The sequence below is a fragment of the Tinamus guttatus genome, unplaced genomic scaffold, assembly GCF_059628265.1.
Source record: "Tinamus guttatus ecotype Peru unplaced genomic scaffold, ASM5962826v1 Tinamus_guttatus_pri_ptg000325l, whole genome shotgun sequence".
Classification (NCBI taxonomy): Eukaryota; Metazoa; Chordata; class Aves; order Tinamiformes; family Tinamidae; genus Tinamus; species Tinamus guttatus.
Window position 1 is genome coordinate 284,655 of NW_028288859.1, and position 17,103 is coordinate 301,757.

General features: G+C 46.8%; 1 protein-coding gene across 1 annotated transcript in view; it reads left to right on the top strand.

Moving 5' to 3' along the window:
• Positions 1-17,103, top strand: part of CACNB4 (calcium voltage-gated channel auxiliary subunit beta 4) — an 80,665-nt gene that overhangs the window by 43,861 nt on the left and 19,701 nt on the right. The window contains exons 3-5 of the mRNA XM_088529146.1: positions 13,032-13,151; positions 13,932-14,054; positions 16,693-16,823. Coding sequence (XP_088385272.1) covers positions 13,032-13,151; positions 13,932-14,054; positions 16,693-16,823 — 374 coding nt within the window. The remainder of the gene's footprint in view (positions 1-13,031; positions 13,152-13,931; positions 14,055-16,692; positions 16,824-17,103) is intronic.

Genomic DNA, 17,103 nt, shown 5'->3' on the forward strand with positions numbered 1-17,103 from the left:
GGCAAAACACTCAGGTTGATCCATAACCGCTGCCTTTAGAGATTTTAAGGTCAGAGCACCTCAGGTCTGAAGACTACATCAGGCCAAGTGTGTCCTGGTGCTCACCCCATTTAAAGCAATAGTTTACCTATAATCCATGATACCTACAGGCTGTCTGGGGCAATAATCTTAATGTGCTCATTTCTAAAATCTGCTTCTGGAATGCTTGGTTATGACACCCCAGACTTTATCATACTTTAAAGCACTTGCTGTTGCCTGCAGAGGAAGCTTCTGTTTACAAGCTTTTGTAGTCATCTCCTCTGCATGCCAGGGACTGCTGCTCAGTGGAAGAAATTGCATTCAGAGGAATGTAAATTTGTCCAGGTATCTTGTGCCTCACTCATAAAGAAGGATTTAATTTATAAAGGATATGTGAAATCTATTTGGCAGTAGAACTGAATATTTTGCATTCCATTCTCCCAACAAAAAAAAAAAAACAGTAGAGCTAGACTGCCTTTCTTTTGGATAGTCAGATATCTTACAAAAGGAAAAAAGAGCGATCCTAGGCTATATCCTCCAAGTAACAACAATGAAATAAATAAGTTAAACTGCTGCAGTATTATTTTGTAGAAAACGGATGCGTGGGAAGGTATGTCCTGAATCATTACTGCGTGCTTCTTGTGCTGCTTCTGCTGAGGGTTTCCAAGTCTCTCTGACCTCAATAGAAATCACATATGCCCCTTAGCTCTGAAAGTCGGGGCCAGAGCTCAACTCAGAGCTAAAACTGAGCTGAGTGCTCCGGTTTCAGCAGAGCTGCACTAATGTATTTCAGGGAAGTCTCCACTCCTGCTCCTTCCTTCCAGCCATTAAATAATTTCTGCCTTTGGTGGCAGAGCCTCTTAGCCGGGCTGCAGTTGCTGCATTACAAAATGCTCGTTTGCAGCAAGGGAACGAAGATTAATCAGCTTTCCAGGACCAAATGTCCCCCCATTGAACCGTTTGAGGAAGGAGATCGACAAAGCCGTTTCCCTGGGGGCTGCCGGCCTGCACACTGCAGCCCCTACGGATCCTACAGGCCTTTTTTTCCTTTTCTTTCTTTTTCTTCCTTTTTTTTTTTTTTTTTTTACTTTATTTTGTGGCGTTCTTGTAGACCAAGCCCCTCTCTCCTGATGTGCTGCTCTGTTGCTCCAAATTGCAGAGGTGCTGCCACAACCTGACACCAAGAGGCTCAGCTCCGGATGAGCAAAGGCTGCCGGGGGGAACAAATTGAGTCCTGTTCTCTGTTTTTTGTCTTCTGAGCAGCTCTGTCCTCTTTGCCCTCCTGCAAGAGGAGGGAGCTGACCAAGCTGTTCTAGCAGCTCCCGTGGGATGGCTTCTTGGGGGTGATGGGAGGAGGGAGAGGAATTGCTCCTCCATGTAGCTTGGTGCCTTTTTTCTCTCATTGATTTGGTGCTCAGGAGGGCACTCAGAGTTCAGTGGTGTGGCTTGCACGGCTCTTCTCTGGCTTCCTGGGACGTACCTAGGAGCTGCAGCGCAGGGGGACATGGAGGGGACAGTGTTGAGGCGAGGGAACTGAATCCTGAGAACAACGTGGATACAAGTGTCAGCAAGAAGCAACTTGGGGCTGCTGAACCATCATGGTCCCTGTTGGCATCCATGAAGATCCGTGGAGCAAGAGCAGGAGCTCAGAGCAGTGGGAGGTCTCGGGGTGCTTGGGAAGTGTACGTGTGTGGAATGAACATCCCAAGGGAGGGCAGAGAGGCTGCAGTCCGGAACTCGGCATCCTGAAAAGGAGGAGCAGTTCTGACCCATAGCATGAGCTTGCCACTGGCCAGAGGAAAAGGAGGGCCCCCTTTTTGCGGTCCCGGGGAGGCCGATGGCCGCGCCGCTCGCGCGGGGCTGGAGCGCAGCCCCTGCCAGGCTCGTGAGGAACGCTGCTCCAGCAATGAGGTACCGTGATGCTGTGTCCTCCTACCAGAGCTAATGGCACCCAGGGGGGTTTACAGAACACACTGAGAGGGAACACTTGGGTAATTGAATTTTCCTGCAGGTTTTGTGCTGCAGAAAGTCAGATGCACGCGGCAGCCACTGCGGCTGAACGCGGAGCTGGTCCCAGGGGAGAGCTCAAGCCCAGGGCGCTCTGCGAGCACCCTCAGGGCAGGCAGCGAGCTCCTGGCCTGCAATGCTCACTGCAAACGCGCATCAAAATGAAATATAAATCATTCAGTTGAAGACAGAACGCCTTCAAGAAAACACACGTTTAATGCAAGCCTCTCTTGCGTGCTGTGCTGCACTTGGACTCTTGATGAGTCAGGCTGGAGCACGGAGGTCGCTTGCTGCTCTGTGTCCCACGAGCTCCACGTGTGCAGGCGCGAGGCCTCGACGGCTGCAGTGGGGCCTGACGTGTACAGGCTGCAAACACACACAGCAGGAGGACTTTGGCCGAATGTGTTCACTGAGCAGCAAGGAGGAAGCTGTTGTGTACAAACCCATGTTATTTTTTATCCCCTCAAAACTTAATTAAAACTCTGTCTTATCTTTTGCCCTTTGGTGCATCTTCCTCTCTCCTGGGCGAGCCTGGAGGGCTAGTGTGATCCCTGCCATGGAGTCTCAGCAGTTTAGGGAGAGCTTTGGACAAGGTGTTTGCTCAGTGGGATGCTGCTAAAAACTGGGTTTAAGAAATACAAGGGTTGAGTAAGTGCTGATGTGATTAGTTACATTCAGCAGTTGTTAAGGTCTCAGGGGAAGTAATTATTAATCTTTGCATGAATACGGGTATAAGCTATGCCTGAATTCACCCTCAAATCTCTTCTGCTCTAGGATCTAAATACGAGTATTTAAGTACATGTTTAGATCCAAATCATGTTGTCCTAGCTTATAAATATTTTACAGTAACAGCTGTGGTGTAAATTGAGGGCTGCCTGCCCAGGCAGAGCATTTTGTACCTGAGAGCGGAGCCCCGCGCGATTCCTGCTGCTGCTTTCACTGCCGGCCAGCCGAAACCCTGGGAGGCTCCGAGCAGCTGGGGTGACGGATCTTGGCTTTACATCTCTCACCTCATCCTTTACTCTTTGGAGTAGTGATTTAAATGTGAGTAGCAGCACTGCATTTGACTTCTGTGAGATGCTTATCTATCTGATGGACACTGAGGTTGGAAGGGACCTTTAGAGATCATCCAGTCCAACCCCCAGCACATGCAGGGTCCCCTTTCCCTTGTATTTGGCTCTCAGCATGTACAGTTTTTAGCATGCAAGTTTGGGGGGAAAGGAACTGCTATGTATGAAGTGCATGGTACTTGGAAAATTAGGGCATTTTCTGACTAAGATATTTCTAGTAATATGTAATGGTTTATTGGGAATTCTGCAGTTATGCCTGAATTCAGAATTTGGTCTGTGCTGCAAGAAGAAGAGTAAGTGGAGATCACAGCAGCTAAAAGAAGATTCCTGGGAAAAAGAAAATGTGGGGAAAAAAAAAAAAAAAAAAAAGAAAAAGAAAGGAGGGGTGTAGAGGAGTACTCAGTTCATAAGCTTCATATATAAGTTTTTAAAGGTGTTTCTAAGCCTCTGACTTTGGAAGCTTGTGGAAGGAAGCAGGCAGCTGATTAAAAACACTGCACAACCCAACAAGCTAAACCTCAGTCCAGACTCTATCAGTTGCTTGGCTTCAATTAAGCAGCATGAAATTCATGTCAACAATTCAGTAACGGTGTGTCACGATTCCTTCCCTTTCGTTGAACACAGGGGATATTTTAAACAATGTGATTTTCCTGTAATTGCATTGAAGATGTGAGTCTGTTTTGGTTCGTTCTGTGTGCCCTGGTGAGGTCTTTAGCAAAACCACTAAGAGGGGGGTAAAACCACCGCAGAAGGGTGTCCAAAGCCATTGCTACCTAAATACAATCTGTCACTGTAGAGAGCTGCGGTCTCTTGTAATGAATGAAATTTGGCTGCCCACAGTGTTTTGAGGGGAAGGGTTGCAAAGCAGGAACCTCAACTGGGGGCCTGGAGCAGAGAGAGGATGCTAGGGATGGTACAAAATTGCAGATACTTTCCCTACACAACTCTCTCCTTTTGGAGGCAGGATCACAAAGAGTATCTTGCAAACTAATGGGTGAGTTTCAACGTCAGCAAATCGTCTGTTTGGGCACTGTTGATGAGTGTTTGGTCTGATTAAATCAGCTTTCTGTCACATTGTGAGGAAGTTCAGCATGTTCTAAACCACTTATGTTTAAAAAAATATTCTGGGTTATTTTAGTTGTATAAAACCTGATGGTGTGGGAAGTGGTGACACAGCACCAGCAGAAAATTGGGACACTGAAGTCTTCGAGGTCCTTAAAAAGGTAAATGTTCTTTCATTTAACTGTTCAAATTAGGAGAAACATTCACTGAAAGCAGGCAGGTGGCTCCGTTCCTTTTGCCAGTGAGGTCTAGAAGAGAATTACCTCTTTTCTCAAATCAGTAATGTTTTGAACAAGTTCTACTTTGGGGGCTGGAGTCTTTTTTGCCTTGTTGCCAGCTAAGAGGAGAGGCTTTTTTGGAAAATCGAGAAAAGTCGTTTTAAGCCAATGACAAGAGGATTTTAAGGATTAAGCCAGAGAGGATCCTGCGAGGCTCCTCCATGCGCTTTCCATTAATGCTCCGGGAGCACGAGGGTGTGGAGCCACCCGGCCTCGCGACTCTGCAACCCCGTTGGAATGGGAAAAGAGCAGCAGGCGGCTTCGCCCAGCTCCCCTCTTGTGGAATAGGGGGACAGGCACTGCTGGAAATGGGTGTCGAGCATCCTCCGGGAAAATCCAGGCGCTTGGTTTTTCCGGGCCCTCTAGCTTTCTCCTCTCTTAGAGGGGATGGGCAGAGGTGTCTTCCCTCTGTAGCGCTGGTAAATGGATGCTGCTCTTATTTCAGTGTATTGGATGTGACTACTGGAAAGCATTTGGAAATCCACAGCTTTGCAAAAACTCTCAGAATTTGGGGAGCAAGGTGCATCTTCAGAAATAGGAGAGAGCAGGAGTTGAGGTGAGGTAGATCTCCTGGTTACTTTGGTTCTTAGCTCTCCCCTCCTGGATTTAATAAAAAAAATTAAGCGTTTACAATGCACCTAACCTTTTTTATGCAGATTTTGAAATACCAGACTACAGCAGATAGGGAGCTGAGTTACAATTCCCAGCCTAATTCAGTCCTGTTCCAGCAAACCCTCTCACTGTTACCAATGGATTTATGGGATGAGCCCCCTATGACATACCTCGGGAAGCTGATACTCGTTCTTACAGCGTTTGCCTGTGTTTCCATGGATGCAGAGGTTACTTTGTAATCCTCTTGGCTAAGACAGTAATGATTTATTACATGATCTTTAGGGGCTTTGGCTTTATTCTGTGCAGTCTGCCTGAATTTTCACATTTATTTTGCGCAAACTGTGACCTATTCTTAAGACTCCTATACTGTATTTCTAGTCTTTAGTGAAAATAACTTTGAAAATTGTTTTCCAAAGCATCAAAGTTTTTCCTTCTAATTCGTGCTTGGCGCAGAGGACAGTGTAAGCAGCAGCTTCTGCTCCGTCACCGCTGGCTGCATCGCCAGCGCTCTGGGTCTGTCCACCCCAGGAAACGTAGCAGCAAAGGTAGAAAACGAATCTGCCTTTCGCCACGCGCAGTTACTGACTCTGCTTCACGACGAGTATTGGACAGACTTGCTTGCATGGAACAAAAATAGAAGCAATCTGGACCTTTTTTTTCCCCTTTGTCCACTGAAACAAGGCCCTAGATGAAAATCCCAAACTCCTGGCTTGATTTGTACCGCTGGCTGAATGAGGATTGTCCTCGGCAAGGTGGTGGCGCAGGGTTTATTCCGCAGGGCTGTGGTTTGAGGGGCTGGGTGAGCTTGTTCTCGCCCTCTGCACAGAGTAAATTCCTTCCAATAAGAAGTAGGTGACTGAAGGGCTGGGAACTTCACGGAAGAAAGGATAAAATTGTGGCTATTGCAGCAAATTAGTTGGTGGCCTTCGAACTATGAGAGAATGGCCAACTAGGGAGGAAGGGGAGAGGGATCTCCGGGGAATTGGGGCACTGTTTGCAGTGATCGTAAATTAATCCCCTTTCCTGACACCCCTCACTGCCTCTCCCCAGAATTAAATTGACAGAGGGATAGAAAAAGAATCAGCAGATTTTCATGCTTTGAGCCAAGTCCTCCTGCAGGTGCTTACAGGGAAATTGGAAAATTCCCTTGGCATGGAAATTGCGAGAGGAACTGGGGCACGTGCAGTGCTGAGGGTGTGCTTGGTGGCTGTGCTGCACGACAGCCCCGAATGGTAATGGGAGCTCAAATCTCCCCTGAGATGGACTGGGCAACGTTTGCTCCAGCATCACTAACCTTTTAGGGCTGTTAGGGTGTTTGACACAGCTTTGTGTGTGTGTGTGTATCCGTGTCCGTGTGTCCATGCACATGTGTGCGCTCTGTGTAGTTGTTGCCCCCAGAGATGGAGTAGTTTTTATTACTAACATGAATGCGTAAATGCATCTTTACAGTCAAGGCAGTGCAAACACTGCTAGGCAAACTAGCAAAAAAGTTTTGTCCAGCTTCATATTTTAAGCGAACTGTTTATGCTGTCTTTTCTGTTGCTAAAAAAAATCTAAGTCTAGTTTTGACCAGCATTTGAGAAGCTGACATGTCTGAGATATAAACTAATTTTTTTTTTTTTTAGTTACTTAAAATGATTTTGTCAAAATGTGAAAGAAAAGTTAGAATAACCAGCATATCAAGTAACTACTTACTTGGGTTTTCTTTTTAGTCTACATAGCTCTTCAACCTGTAACTTTTCTGTGTGCAACAGTAGTGAATATATATACCCACAACGCGTATGACACACAGTCTTGTGCGTTTACATGTTCATGCAAATCATTAGTGCAAAAAATGCACTGTTTTGGCAGTAAATGTATATATTCGTAATATTTTTTAACCAGATTTCTTAGATGAAAAGCCAGGCTGTGCTGAACTGAAGGCTGCTTGAACAAGAGGATGCGGCTGTGAGATTTTAAACTTTGAGGAGGTTGCGGGAGGAAGAAATCATGCAAAGAAATGTTAGAGCAAATGCTCTATTTCCTAATAATTAGTATTCACAAAGAAAAAAAACACGTACTAACTACCTAGTAATTTCCAAATTGCTGAGACACCTAATGAGTTGCCTTAGATAAGATTACCAGACACATGGAAGGAGCTAATTACTGAGCATTTAATTCTGAGATCCGCACTCCGTGCGAAGCAGTTGTGCAGCTTCTGTGCGTGTTGGCTTGGGGGGGAGCTGGCCCTTGTCCTGCCTGCGCTTCCAGTGGCACGTTCACGTTGTCCCTTGGCCTCGTGTTTGTGAAGAAGTGCCACTGGAATGCTCCCCGCAGCTCTGTTGTGCTTGGTTATGTAGCATTATGGTGGCTGCAGCAGATTTTGTGATCCTAGAGGATACTAGGAACAAAACAGGGGCTGCTTCCCCTGTGTAACCACTGGCTCATTCTGTAAAACCTTAACGCATGGGAATAATCCCTCTGGATCAGTGCGAAGGGTTGTGGGGTCCAGAGCACGTGAGATGCCATGGTGCTGAGGGAACAAGAGTAAAGACGACCAAGGCCTTGCCAAATCCACCCTTGCTGCTCCCAGCCCCAGCTCTGCCCTGGGCATTTCGTGCAGGAGGCTCTGCCGGTTGCTCGGGGGAGGACTCTGCACTGTTTCCCTGGGAGAACCTGCCAGGACAGAGAGAGATTTCTCCTGGCCCTGGCTTTGGATTGCAGCGATTTCAGGCCAAATGCATCAGTACCTGCTGGTTTGTGTTTGCCTCTTGGTGACATCATCTACCCAACGGTTAAATTTAGCTGCCTGCGCTGAGCACTGCAGCCAGGTGAGCAACCGATGCCAACAGCAGTGACCACTCTTATTTAAAATGTTTCACGTAAGGTCCACGAGTTCCAGTTTCTGCTTTCAGCTAGAAACACGTTAGAACCTATATTCTGTGATACCTGTCATTATGTGATACTCGAATCGTTACTTACTGTGCGAGTTAAACCTTCGTTTTCAGGCAGCATGAAGACTCCACAACAGTCCTTCCCTTAAGTATCAGAAAACAGGAAAAAACGTTCACCTCCATTGCAATGTTTTCTTGACTGTCCCTGCTTGATGCCAGTCTTGAAGCTTGCACCAAGCAGGACATCACCGTGCGCCGTCTCTTCTTCTGTGAAGCACTTTTAATGCTCCATAGCACTGATATTTCTAGGAAAGGAGGCCTCTCATTCCTTCTTCCTTGCTCTTGGATCTCATGTGATTTCTTTCATGTCTCCTTTGGTAATAGCCTGTCTTGGCCAGCTGGATTCTTCCCTACTCTTTCTTGTTCGTTAGATGTGTGCCTTTTCCTTTTTGAAGGTATCTCTTGATCTTTCTTTTGACAACAAATGATGCCCCTTTTTCATGAACTCATGGACTGCTGTGGATGTGCTACCAACCTGAGTATATTCCTTTGTTCTTATTTTTAAAAACAAATGAGAAGGGATATTGTTAAGGATACTTGAAAACTTTTTATTCTAACACTCAACTATATGCTTTTTTGTTTGGAAATATTTCATTTCCTCAAATACCCAACTTTTGCTCAGCTTTTTCAGATCAAAAAGGATGGATGTTCCTGGCTGAGGAATGCCTGGCAAGCAGAAGGAGCTGCTGTGTGTCGCATTTGCTTGCACTCTGCAGATAGGAAACACAGGGGAGAGCAGGACTATTTTTTTAACGTATGAACACAGCTAAGAGCTAATAATTTTTGGTTACAGGGAATGCAGTGCTATAAAAGTATTTTTAAAAATGACTTGAGCCCTCTCATTGATAGCAGAAGTCGGTCTCCGTTCTCACCTAGCAGAATAGGGGTGTGTAGGGAAATAAGGAGGCACCTTGTGCCCTGAGCAGGGGCAGTGCTTCAGGCTTGGGGCTATTTGCTCGTTCCCTGCAGCGACGCTGTGGCCTCCTCTTCTGGCGGTGGTTTTTGGTGCGCTGCATTAGCGCTGTGTTCGGCATCAAGGCAGCACCTCTGTGCTCTTTGGGACCTTTGCTTTGCCTTGCGGGAGGTGAAACTGTCTTGGGAAGCCCAAAGCCTGTAGAGAAGGCTGCAAATCCAAAGCAGGGGCTCGGAGGCAGAGCAGGAGAGCAGCAGGCAGGGGTGAGGACACGACGGGACTAGACTGATTTTTTTTTTTTTTTTTCCCCAGAAATGCCCCTTGCTATTCCCGGCTCCGGTATTACTCGGGCTCCAGCCAGCCATTCACACTAATGAGCTGCCTCGAGGCTGCTGCCACTCCTGCCACTTTGGCATTTCGGAGCACTCGGATTTCCAAACCGAGCTGCCTGTTATTGTGGAGACATTTTCAGGCTCCGAGCTGGCAGTAATGTGTTTGTACGAGCACAGACGCCCGGGCGTCCCCGTTCAGGGGCATGTGTGCGTTATTAAGCAGGGCGAGCGCCGCGTGTGCTCGGCGTCTGCGTGTTCCCGGGCAGAGATGCGCTGCGAACGCGCTTGGCCGCTGTGTCTGCGGGAGCAGGATGCCGCCGGGCAGGCACTGCTGCCCCGTTGTCTTGCCTAATGCACAAGGCAGAACCTTTCTCTCTGGTCAGGGCCCGGCTTTGGAAGCGCCTTCTGTCTTGTGAGGGACTCTGCAGCCCCTTAGATCTTTTGAAAAGAGCCTGCGTGTCATCCGCCTTATTGGAGCTCCTAATGGATTGGAGCTGTAATCCTGCAAGCTGCGTGGCAGGTTATGGCCGCACAGAGAGCGATTCGGATCTGTGTATTTATGGCAGCTGGAAAAGATTTTATTTGCAACCTCACTGAAGTCTTTGATTTTTTTTTTTTCCCTTCTGACACCATCACAGCTGGAGGCTGTTACTTTATTTTGCCCCTTCTTGTAGCAAGCGGGACAACCAGCCTGTCCACTGTCCTCTGTGTGTGCGTGTGTGCGCCCAAGGAGCGGAGCTCCCTGTGCCCATCGGGGCACAGAAGCACCTCGGGCATCGGCACAGGCTCAGCACTTGCCTTGCAGCAGCCTCACGTGTGAAACCACATCAGGGAGCAAGAGGCAGCGATGAGGAACTTCTGTGCTGTAGCTGCTGAATGAACAGACCCGTCTCTGCTTTAGCTGAAATACATTTTTCCTTGCCATTATTATGATTGCCTGCAACCTCAGGGTTTTTATCAATGCTGCACTATACTGACTGATGAGAGGAATGAATTGAATAGTTAATATTGAGTTGACATAAGTAAATTGAAAGAATTTCATTTGAAATAAGTTGAATATTTAATAAATTGATAAAGGACTTGAAAGATGAATTCAGAGCAATGCAAGGTAGAATGGCTGTGAAATATATCTAGCAAAGCCTTTTTCCTTCAAATGGCCAAATCAGATGTGCACTTGGAGCTCGTGGCTTATATTCCCACTTTGCCAAGTCGCTCTGTCTCCCGGATGCTTGTGAGCTGAGATGGTTTAGCATTTAGCATGATAACTGCTCCTGGAATAGTATGTGCCCAGTGAACCTAATCTTGGTGCAAAAATCTGCGTAGTTTCAGTTCCCAGAAGTCTGAAGAAGGACTTTTGAGTCCCATTTTTTTAAGTAAGGTCACTACTGCCAGGAGTCCAGCATGGCCACCAACGCATCGGGACTGTTGAACGTAGGATCCAGGAGCCAAGATGACATTGGGACCATGGGATCTCTCGCAAGAGTAGACGTGTGCCTGCCCGTAAGTCCGTCCCCACACTAAGTGCAGGTTGCGGCAGAGTCAAGGAAAGGAAACCTTGATCTTGGCCTTGAACCCTGCTCTGAGCAGCCGGGGACACTCGGGCTCCTTGTCCCGTGCCGTGACGTGCGGGGAAGAGCTCGTGCGGGCAGGACTGCACCAGTCCGTATCAGCACGGTTCTGAATGGTATCATATAGCACCGGAGAGCAGCCTGGGGTGCTCCTGCGCACGCGGCTCCTTGGGCTGAGGCTGCCTTCCTCTGACAGCACCAAATAGGTCAGTGCTCAAACACGCAGCCCTGCAAGCCAGGGCCCTGCAGCCAGCAGGGGTATCTGTTTCTGTGAAGCTGCCTTATGGAGCTGCAATCAGATCCAGAGGATTTGAAAATGTACATATGTATATATGGGTATGAGCCTGTGCACTTAGGGGTTTTTTGCACTATTTCACCCCGCACTCATGACTTCCACAGTCAGCCTCCATGTGTGATGTTGGTGTCCATCCCCGGTGTGATAGGTTCTGCGTTTTGTTCTCAGACACCTTCCAGGGCGTAGAAAACTAAGAGGAAAAGCACGTGGTGGGAGAGCACATGGCGATGAGCAGCGTCTGCTCCTTCGGGCGCCAGCGAGCCGCTCGGCCCCAGGCTCCGGGCACGCCGGGTTGTGGTTTGCTCCTCCCGCCGCGTGTCCTGGAAGAAGCCAGTTCCTACTGCTGTATATTGCATGTGTTTAGTAGCATGCTTTTTAATTTGTTATTTGGAGACTCTGACTCCTTCTTTCCTCCCTGCTTTCTGCTGCAGTTGAACCACTGCAGTAATAGAAGTGACCATCAGCAGCTCCCTTTTGCTTTTCAAAGTATTTAAAGGTTCTATAACTGCTTGCTTGGCACTTGCGCTGTCTTTGTAGCCCCCTTCTTTTATCCACTCTGCTTGGAGCAGTGGATGCTCTGGAACAGAGGACGGGCTGTAACCTTAGGACTAGAATATTTAATCTTAGGACTAGAATATTTGACCATACAAGGTAAATCTCCCTTTTCTGGACATCTCTTGTCTGCTCTCGATTCTTCACCTTGGAGCGCTGAGTTTGGGCGCTCCTCACATTTGGTGAGGGAAGAAATGCTGCTCTCGCGCCTCTGTTAGCACCCTGTTTTGCAGCTGAAGGCTGAATATTGCACTAAGGTGGGGAAGAGAAACACCAGGTAGGCAGTGAGCGCCCGAGGGGACGCGTCCTGGGCGCCTGTTGCGGCGGCACGCGCGCCGCGCGGCGGGGACGGCTGCTGCTGTGTTCAGCGTGTTCCTCACGTTTCGCCTCTGCCGCTACCAGCTTCCCCTCGTTCTGCTGCGAGACCTGTGGTTGTTTAACTCTTTTTTTTTTTTTTTAATCCACCTGCTTCAATCACTAATGATGGAATAATCTTGGCTCTCCTTTCTCTGAAGGAAGCTGCCAGCCTGCTGGACTGAGGCAGTGTGCTGTGAAATGAGAGAAAACTCAAAAGGAAGGCAAACAAAAGGCCTAGATTGTATTATTTGGATCATATATTTCTAATCTGGTCTCACAGTATGGGAGCTGGCCATGCCATATAATAATCTTTGGCTTCCCACTGGAACTCATTTGGGAGCAGCCGTGCAGGATGGAGACATTGGGAGCTCTGTGAGAGGAGAGGAGGCACTGCAAAACTCGGGTGCTGCCGGTGGCCTAGGAGGGACCCGCACAAGGGATCACATTGTGACAACATCTCATTTCCTCTCTGATCACCTGTTTCATTTGGCTTCCGCTCGAACGTGCTGTTTCCATTGCATCTCCTCGTACGGCCTTTGTGTTGCCCTCTCGAGTGGCTTTTCATGGCGTGACTGGGGCTGCTGTGTCTGCAGCAGGCCGGGAGGTGCTTACACAACCGCGCTGCGTCTCCCGGGCAGGCTGTGCAATACCCTGAGCAAATGTGATGTGCCCTGGCCTGCGACAAAGACGTGATCTTGGGTCTAAGGTTGTCAGGCACAATTTAAATACTGTAAGAGATTGCTGTGCAGTGCCTGCAGCTGAGTTTTGTAGGCCCGTGCCAGTGAGGAATTGAAGAGACTCTTTGAAAGTAGCGAGAGACTTCTTTTTCTTGCGACTTTGGCTTTGAATAAATGTATCTAATCTGTAAAGTCAGATTATTTCTCTGCTAAATTCTGCAGAATTTTCTGCTAGACACAGACTATAAAACATACTCAAAGAAATTAGTGAGCAGATATTTAATGACTCCGACGAGGGTGGTGGTGAATGTTCTGTTTGTTATATTGTGTTTTTTAGTGACATGAATTTGTTTTCAGGGCTCAGCAGATTCATACACAAGCAGGCCCTCGGACTCTGATGTCTCTTTGGAAGAAGACAGGGAAGCAATCCGCCAAGAGAGAGAACAGCAAGCAGCTATACAGCTTGAAAGAGCAAAGGTGTGTACTGCTTTTCAGCTGTAATAATAAACAATTTACATAGCATTTAACACTTGCATAGTGTTAAAATTCACTTCTGGTTTGTAATGATGGTAATATCTCTTGCAACAGTTTGGGAATCGGGTGAAATTTTCTGCAAACAAGATCTTTGAGGGTAGTGCAAATATGCCCAGAGACGAGCCACTATCTAAAACAAATTCTGTTATCGAAGCTCTGATGAAACTAGTAGGATCTCATTATATAAATGAGGGCAGAACTGTTCCCTTGCATGGGACAGGGAGTGGAAAAGAAGAGGTTTCTACTACAGTGGTATTGCCAGACTGCTCGGAATCCGGGTTCCCTCAAGGTGCTTGCTCTGCAAATGGGCAGGCAAGGGGCTGGGTGGCGTTTGCAGCGCTGCTGCGTGCTAAAGGGATGTGTCATCTGTGCTGATGCTTTCTCCTCTGGTGAAAGATGGGGCCTTTGGTGCTTTGTTTTGGTCTCAGCAGGATGTCTGAGCTGACTCAGCCCCCTGAAGAATTGGGCTGCAGGTTTCCAGTTTTGTTCCCGCAGTGTCAGGTGTGCCAATACTGGTCCAAAGCGCTGCCCTTTAGTTTAGGTCATCTGTAGTAAAAGCTGAACCCTGCTCCTTGTATGAAATTGTTACAACTCAACTGGCATGTTTGGCAAGTGTCCTCTCCTAGATCCTGAGTAATTTAATGCAACAAATTATTTCTTCATTCTGAAAAATAAAATACACCACTTTGATGCCATGTTTGTGATGTCTGTTTATATTTATAGTCCAAACCAGTAGCATTTGCTGTTAAGACCAATGTGAGTTACTGCGGAGCACTGGATGAAGATGTTCCTGTCCCAAGCACTGCTATCTCTTTTGATGCCAAGGATTTTCTACATATTAAGGAGGTAAAAACAGGAAGTAGTTTTTCCTTTTTTTCCTTGCCAGGAGCTACAATTTGAGCAGTCAAGTCTGAGAAATAGCAGATAAAAAAGAGCTGAGTGGAAGCAGCCGAGCAGAGCACATCTGCCTGATTAGTAATGCTGTGGTGGTACGTCATCCTTGTTAGCGTGCCAGCACCCTGGGCCTTTTATCTTGTTATTGAATATTACCCTTTATTGTTGGATTTGTGTGGAAGGAAATTCCATCTTGCTAGATTTTAAATCCCCTTCACCATGGTAGATGCAAATTTTTTCATTAAATCATATTTGTGATGGATCTGAGACTAGACAGGAGGAAGGGATTGACCAGAATGTGGCGTAACACCAGTTTAGACCATGTCTGCATAAAACACCAGATAGCCCTGTAAGAGAGAAAATGAGGCTGAGAATAATGCAAGAAGAAAAGAAAATATTGAAGAGGCCCTAGGACAAAAAAGATACAAAATTAGGGAAAAAGGAATGTGAGCCCTGAGTGTGAAGCTAAGGTTTGATAGAGAAATATTCATTTTATTGCATGTCAAGCATATTTACTTCAATTGTAATTGAAGAAAATTGTAATCTGTCTAAAATGAGCTCTCCAAATTTGCATAATCCCCTGTTGTTTCGTAGGTTTATATATAGGCTCACAGATTGCAAAATAACATTTTTCATCGCTGCATTCTATGTGTAGATTTTCGAGTGTTCAGTACTAATTTGTTTTTTTCTTTGACCATTTTTACACTATTACTTCAAAGCACTGGTCTCCTTGAGGTTGAAAATACTTGAGAGGAAATCACCTGCTTTATCACTAGAGGCAGAGACTGGTGGTAGAGCAGGAGGTTTGGATTTACATCCTTTCTCTCCCAGAAGGACATAGGAGAGGCGGTAGATTCCCTCATTCCATTACTATTTTTTCCTGGAAGCAGGTGACCGTTCAGTATTTTTCGTGTCTGTGGGAGCAGTGCTTGTACCCGTGCTGAGGAGGAGGAGCACTATGGAGCTGGAAGCTGTCTCTAGTTGCGTGTGGAACTGGTTTTCTGCTCCCGTGGTTCCCCAGGACCATTCTCTGTTCTTCCCAGCCGCGCAGCTCGGTCGCGCTCCTCGTAGTGCTCCTCGTAGCCCCGCTGCCCACGCTGGCCCTTTGCTGGCCCTCCCGTGGGCACTGCTGTTGCTCGTGGCACCGCGTCCTGGTGCCAGCGCTGCGACTTGCCAGCAGTTCTCCACCGTGCTGAGGGCTCCGCGTGGCTTCCCCGATACCACTGGGACCGCCAGGCGCGTGGAGCTCTGCCTCCAGCTCCGCGTGATTTCAGGAATGGTTCCCCATGCTGGAGTCTCTGTGGGCAGGGAAAGGGCTTTGCAGAGTTTGTTTTTCCGTGATCCATCAGCCTTGTGCGGACTAGAGCAAACGTGGTTCCCCTTTCTAGAGCAGCACTAACCCAGGTGGCAGTAAGGTCACCCCGCTGACAAGATGAAATGTCAGCAATGACTGATGGGTTTCTGTGTCAGAGTGGGTCCTGTATAGCTCATCTGTCTCCTGCTAGGCCATACATAGTGCACTTACTGAAAAGATGAAGTGGCAACAATTACTGACAAAGCACGAGACATCAGAGGCATGGCAACCAGCAGGAATGAACTGTGGTCCTCCCACACGCTGGATGCAAAGGATGACATAGGGGAGGTGATGACCTAATGGAAATATTCCTGTTCCTCTCACTGCATCCCTCGTTATGCTGTGCAGATAGTCTCAGCATAACCCTGGCTCTGGGCTCAAGCAGAGAAGTGTAAATCAGGTGTCCATTACCTGCTAATAGAAGGAGGATTTGTGTGTTCAAGCCCTGCGTTTAGAAACAAAATATAACTGGTAATTGTGATATAACTCAGTTTTTACACTTATTTAAATTTAAATAAGCTTGTTTCCAGATAGCTTGTTTCCTCAGAGCATGAAAATGGGATTGACACACATCTGGTCTTAATTACTTGAAGATCTGTTGTGAAAAGAAATGTTTCTTTTGGACACTGAGGAATCTAAATGAAGAATAGCAGAGGATAGGTATAGCAGAGTATAAGGGTTTTTTTTAAGAATTTATTCTTCAAAAGCTCTGCCAGCAGCCAGATGCAACACATCCTTTGCCAGTGTGATATCACTCTTTATCTTTTCATCATTAAAGTTAGGACAGATTTTCAAGAATGAGGGCAAGAATGCGTGTTACTAAAGGTAAATGAAAGCAAAATCTTATACTTTGAGGTATGTATTAAATTTTCTGCCTCAAGGCAAATTTTTCTTCAGCAATCATAGACTGAAAATGAGCATCCAAGTCGTTTAGCTGCTTCTGGACAGTAGCATTAGTGATAGACTCTGCAGAGAGGTGGCACAACCCTCCATTTAGTTCTAGTACTGTGCTAAGCAGTTGGTCAGGCCCATTTAACTGTTCTCTGCATGTGAAGGAGACATCAACCTTTCTAATACTGGCTGACACCTTTTAATTTCATTTAAATTAACACAAATTGATGGGTTCTCAGGCTTCAGTGAGAGTCTGATTTCATGAACTAGCATGGAGGTAAAAATCGTGCATAATAAAACAAGGGAGCATTTGGAACTGAAGCCCGTAACCTTTCTGCATTCCAGAAATACAATAATGACTGGTGGATAGGAAGGCTGGTTAAAGAGGGCTGCGAGATCGGCTTTATTCCAAGCCCCCTTAGACTGGAGAACATCCGCATTCAGCAGGAGCAGAAGAGAGGTCGTTTCCATGGAGGGTGAGAATGCTGTAACCTTTTAAAGTAATTTTAAATCATTTCTGACACTGGTCAATATTTTCAAAGGTCACTTGCTGCCTTTTTATTGCATTGTATTTGGCTGAGTGTTTGGTTTGGGATTCCAAATGAAAAAACATATTTGCAGAGCACAGACACACCAAATGACTATGAGTAACAAGAAAAAAATGTCTCTTGGCTTTCGGAAAGATGAATTACACAGTGTAAGTAGTAACAACAGAAGTTCCTGACAGTCTAGAGAGTTTTAAGTCCCTACAGGGTT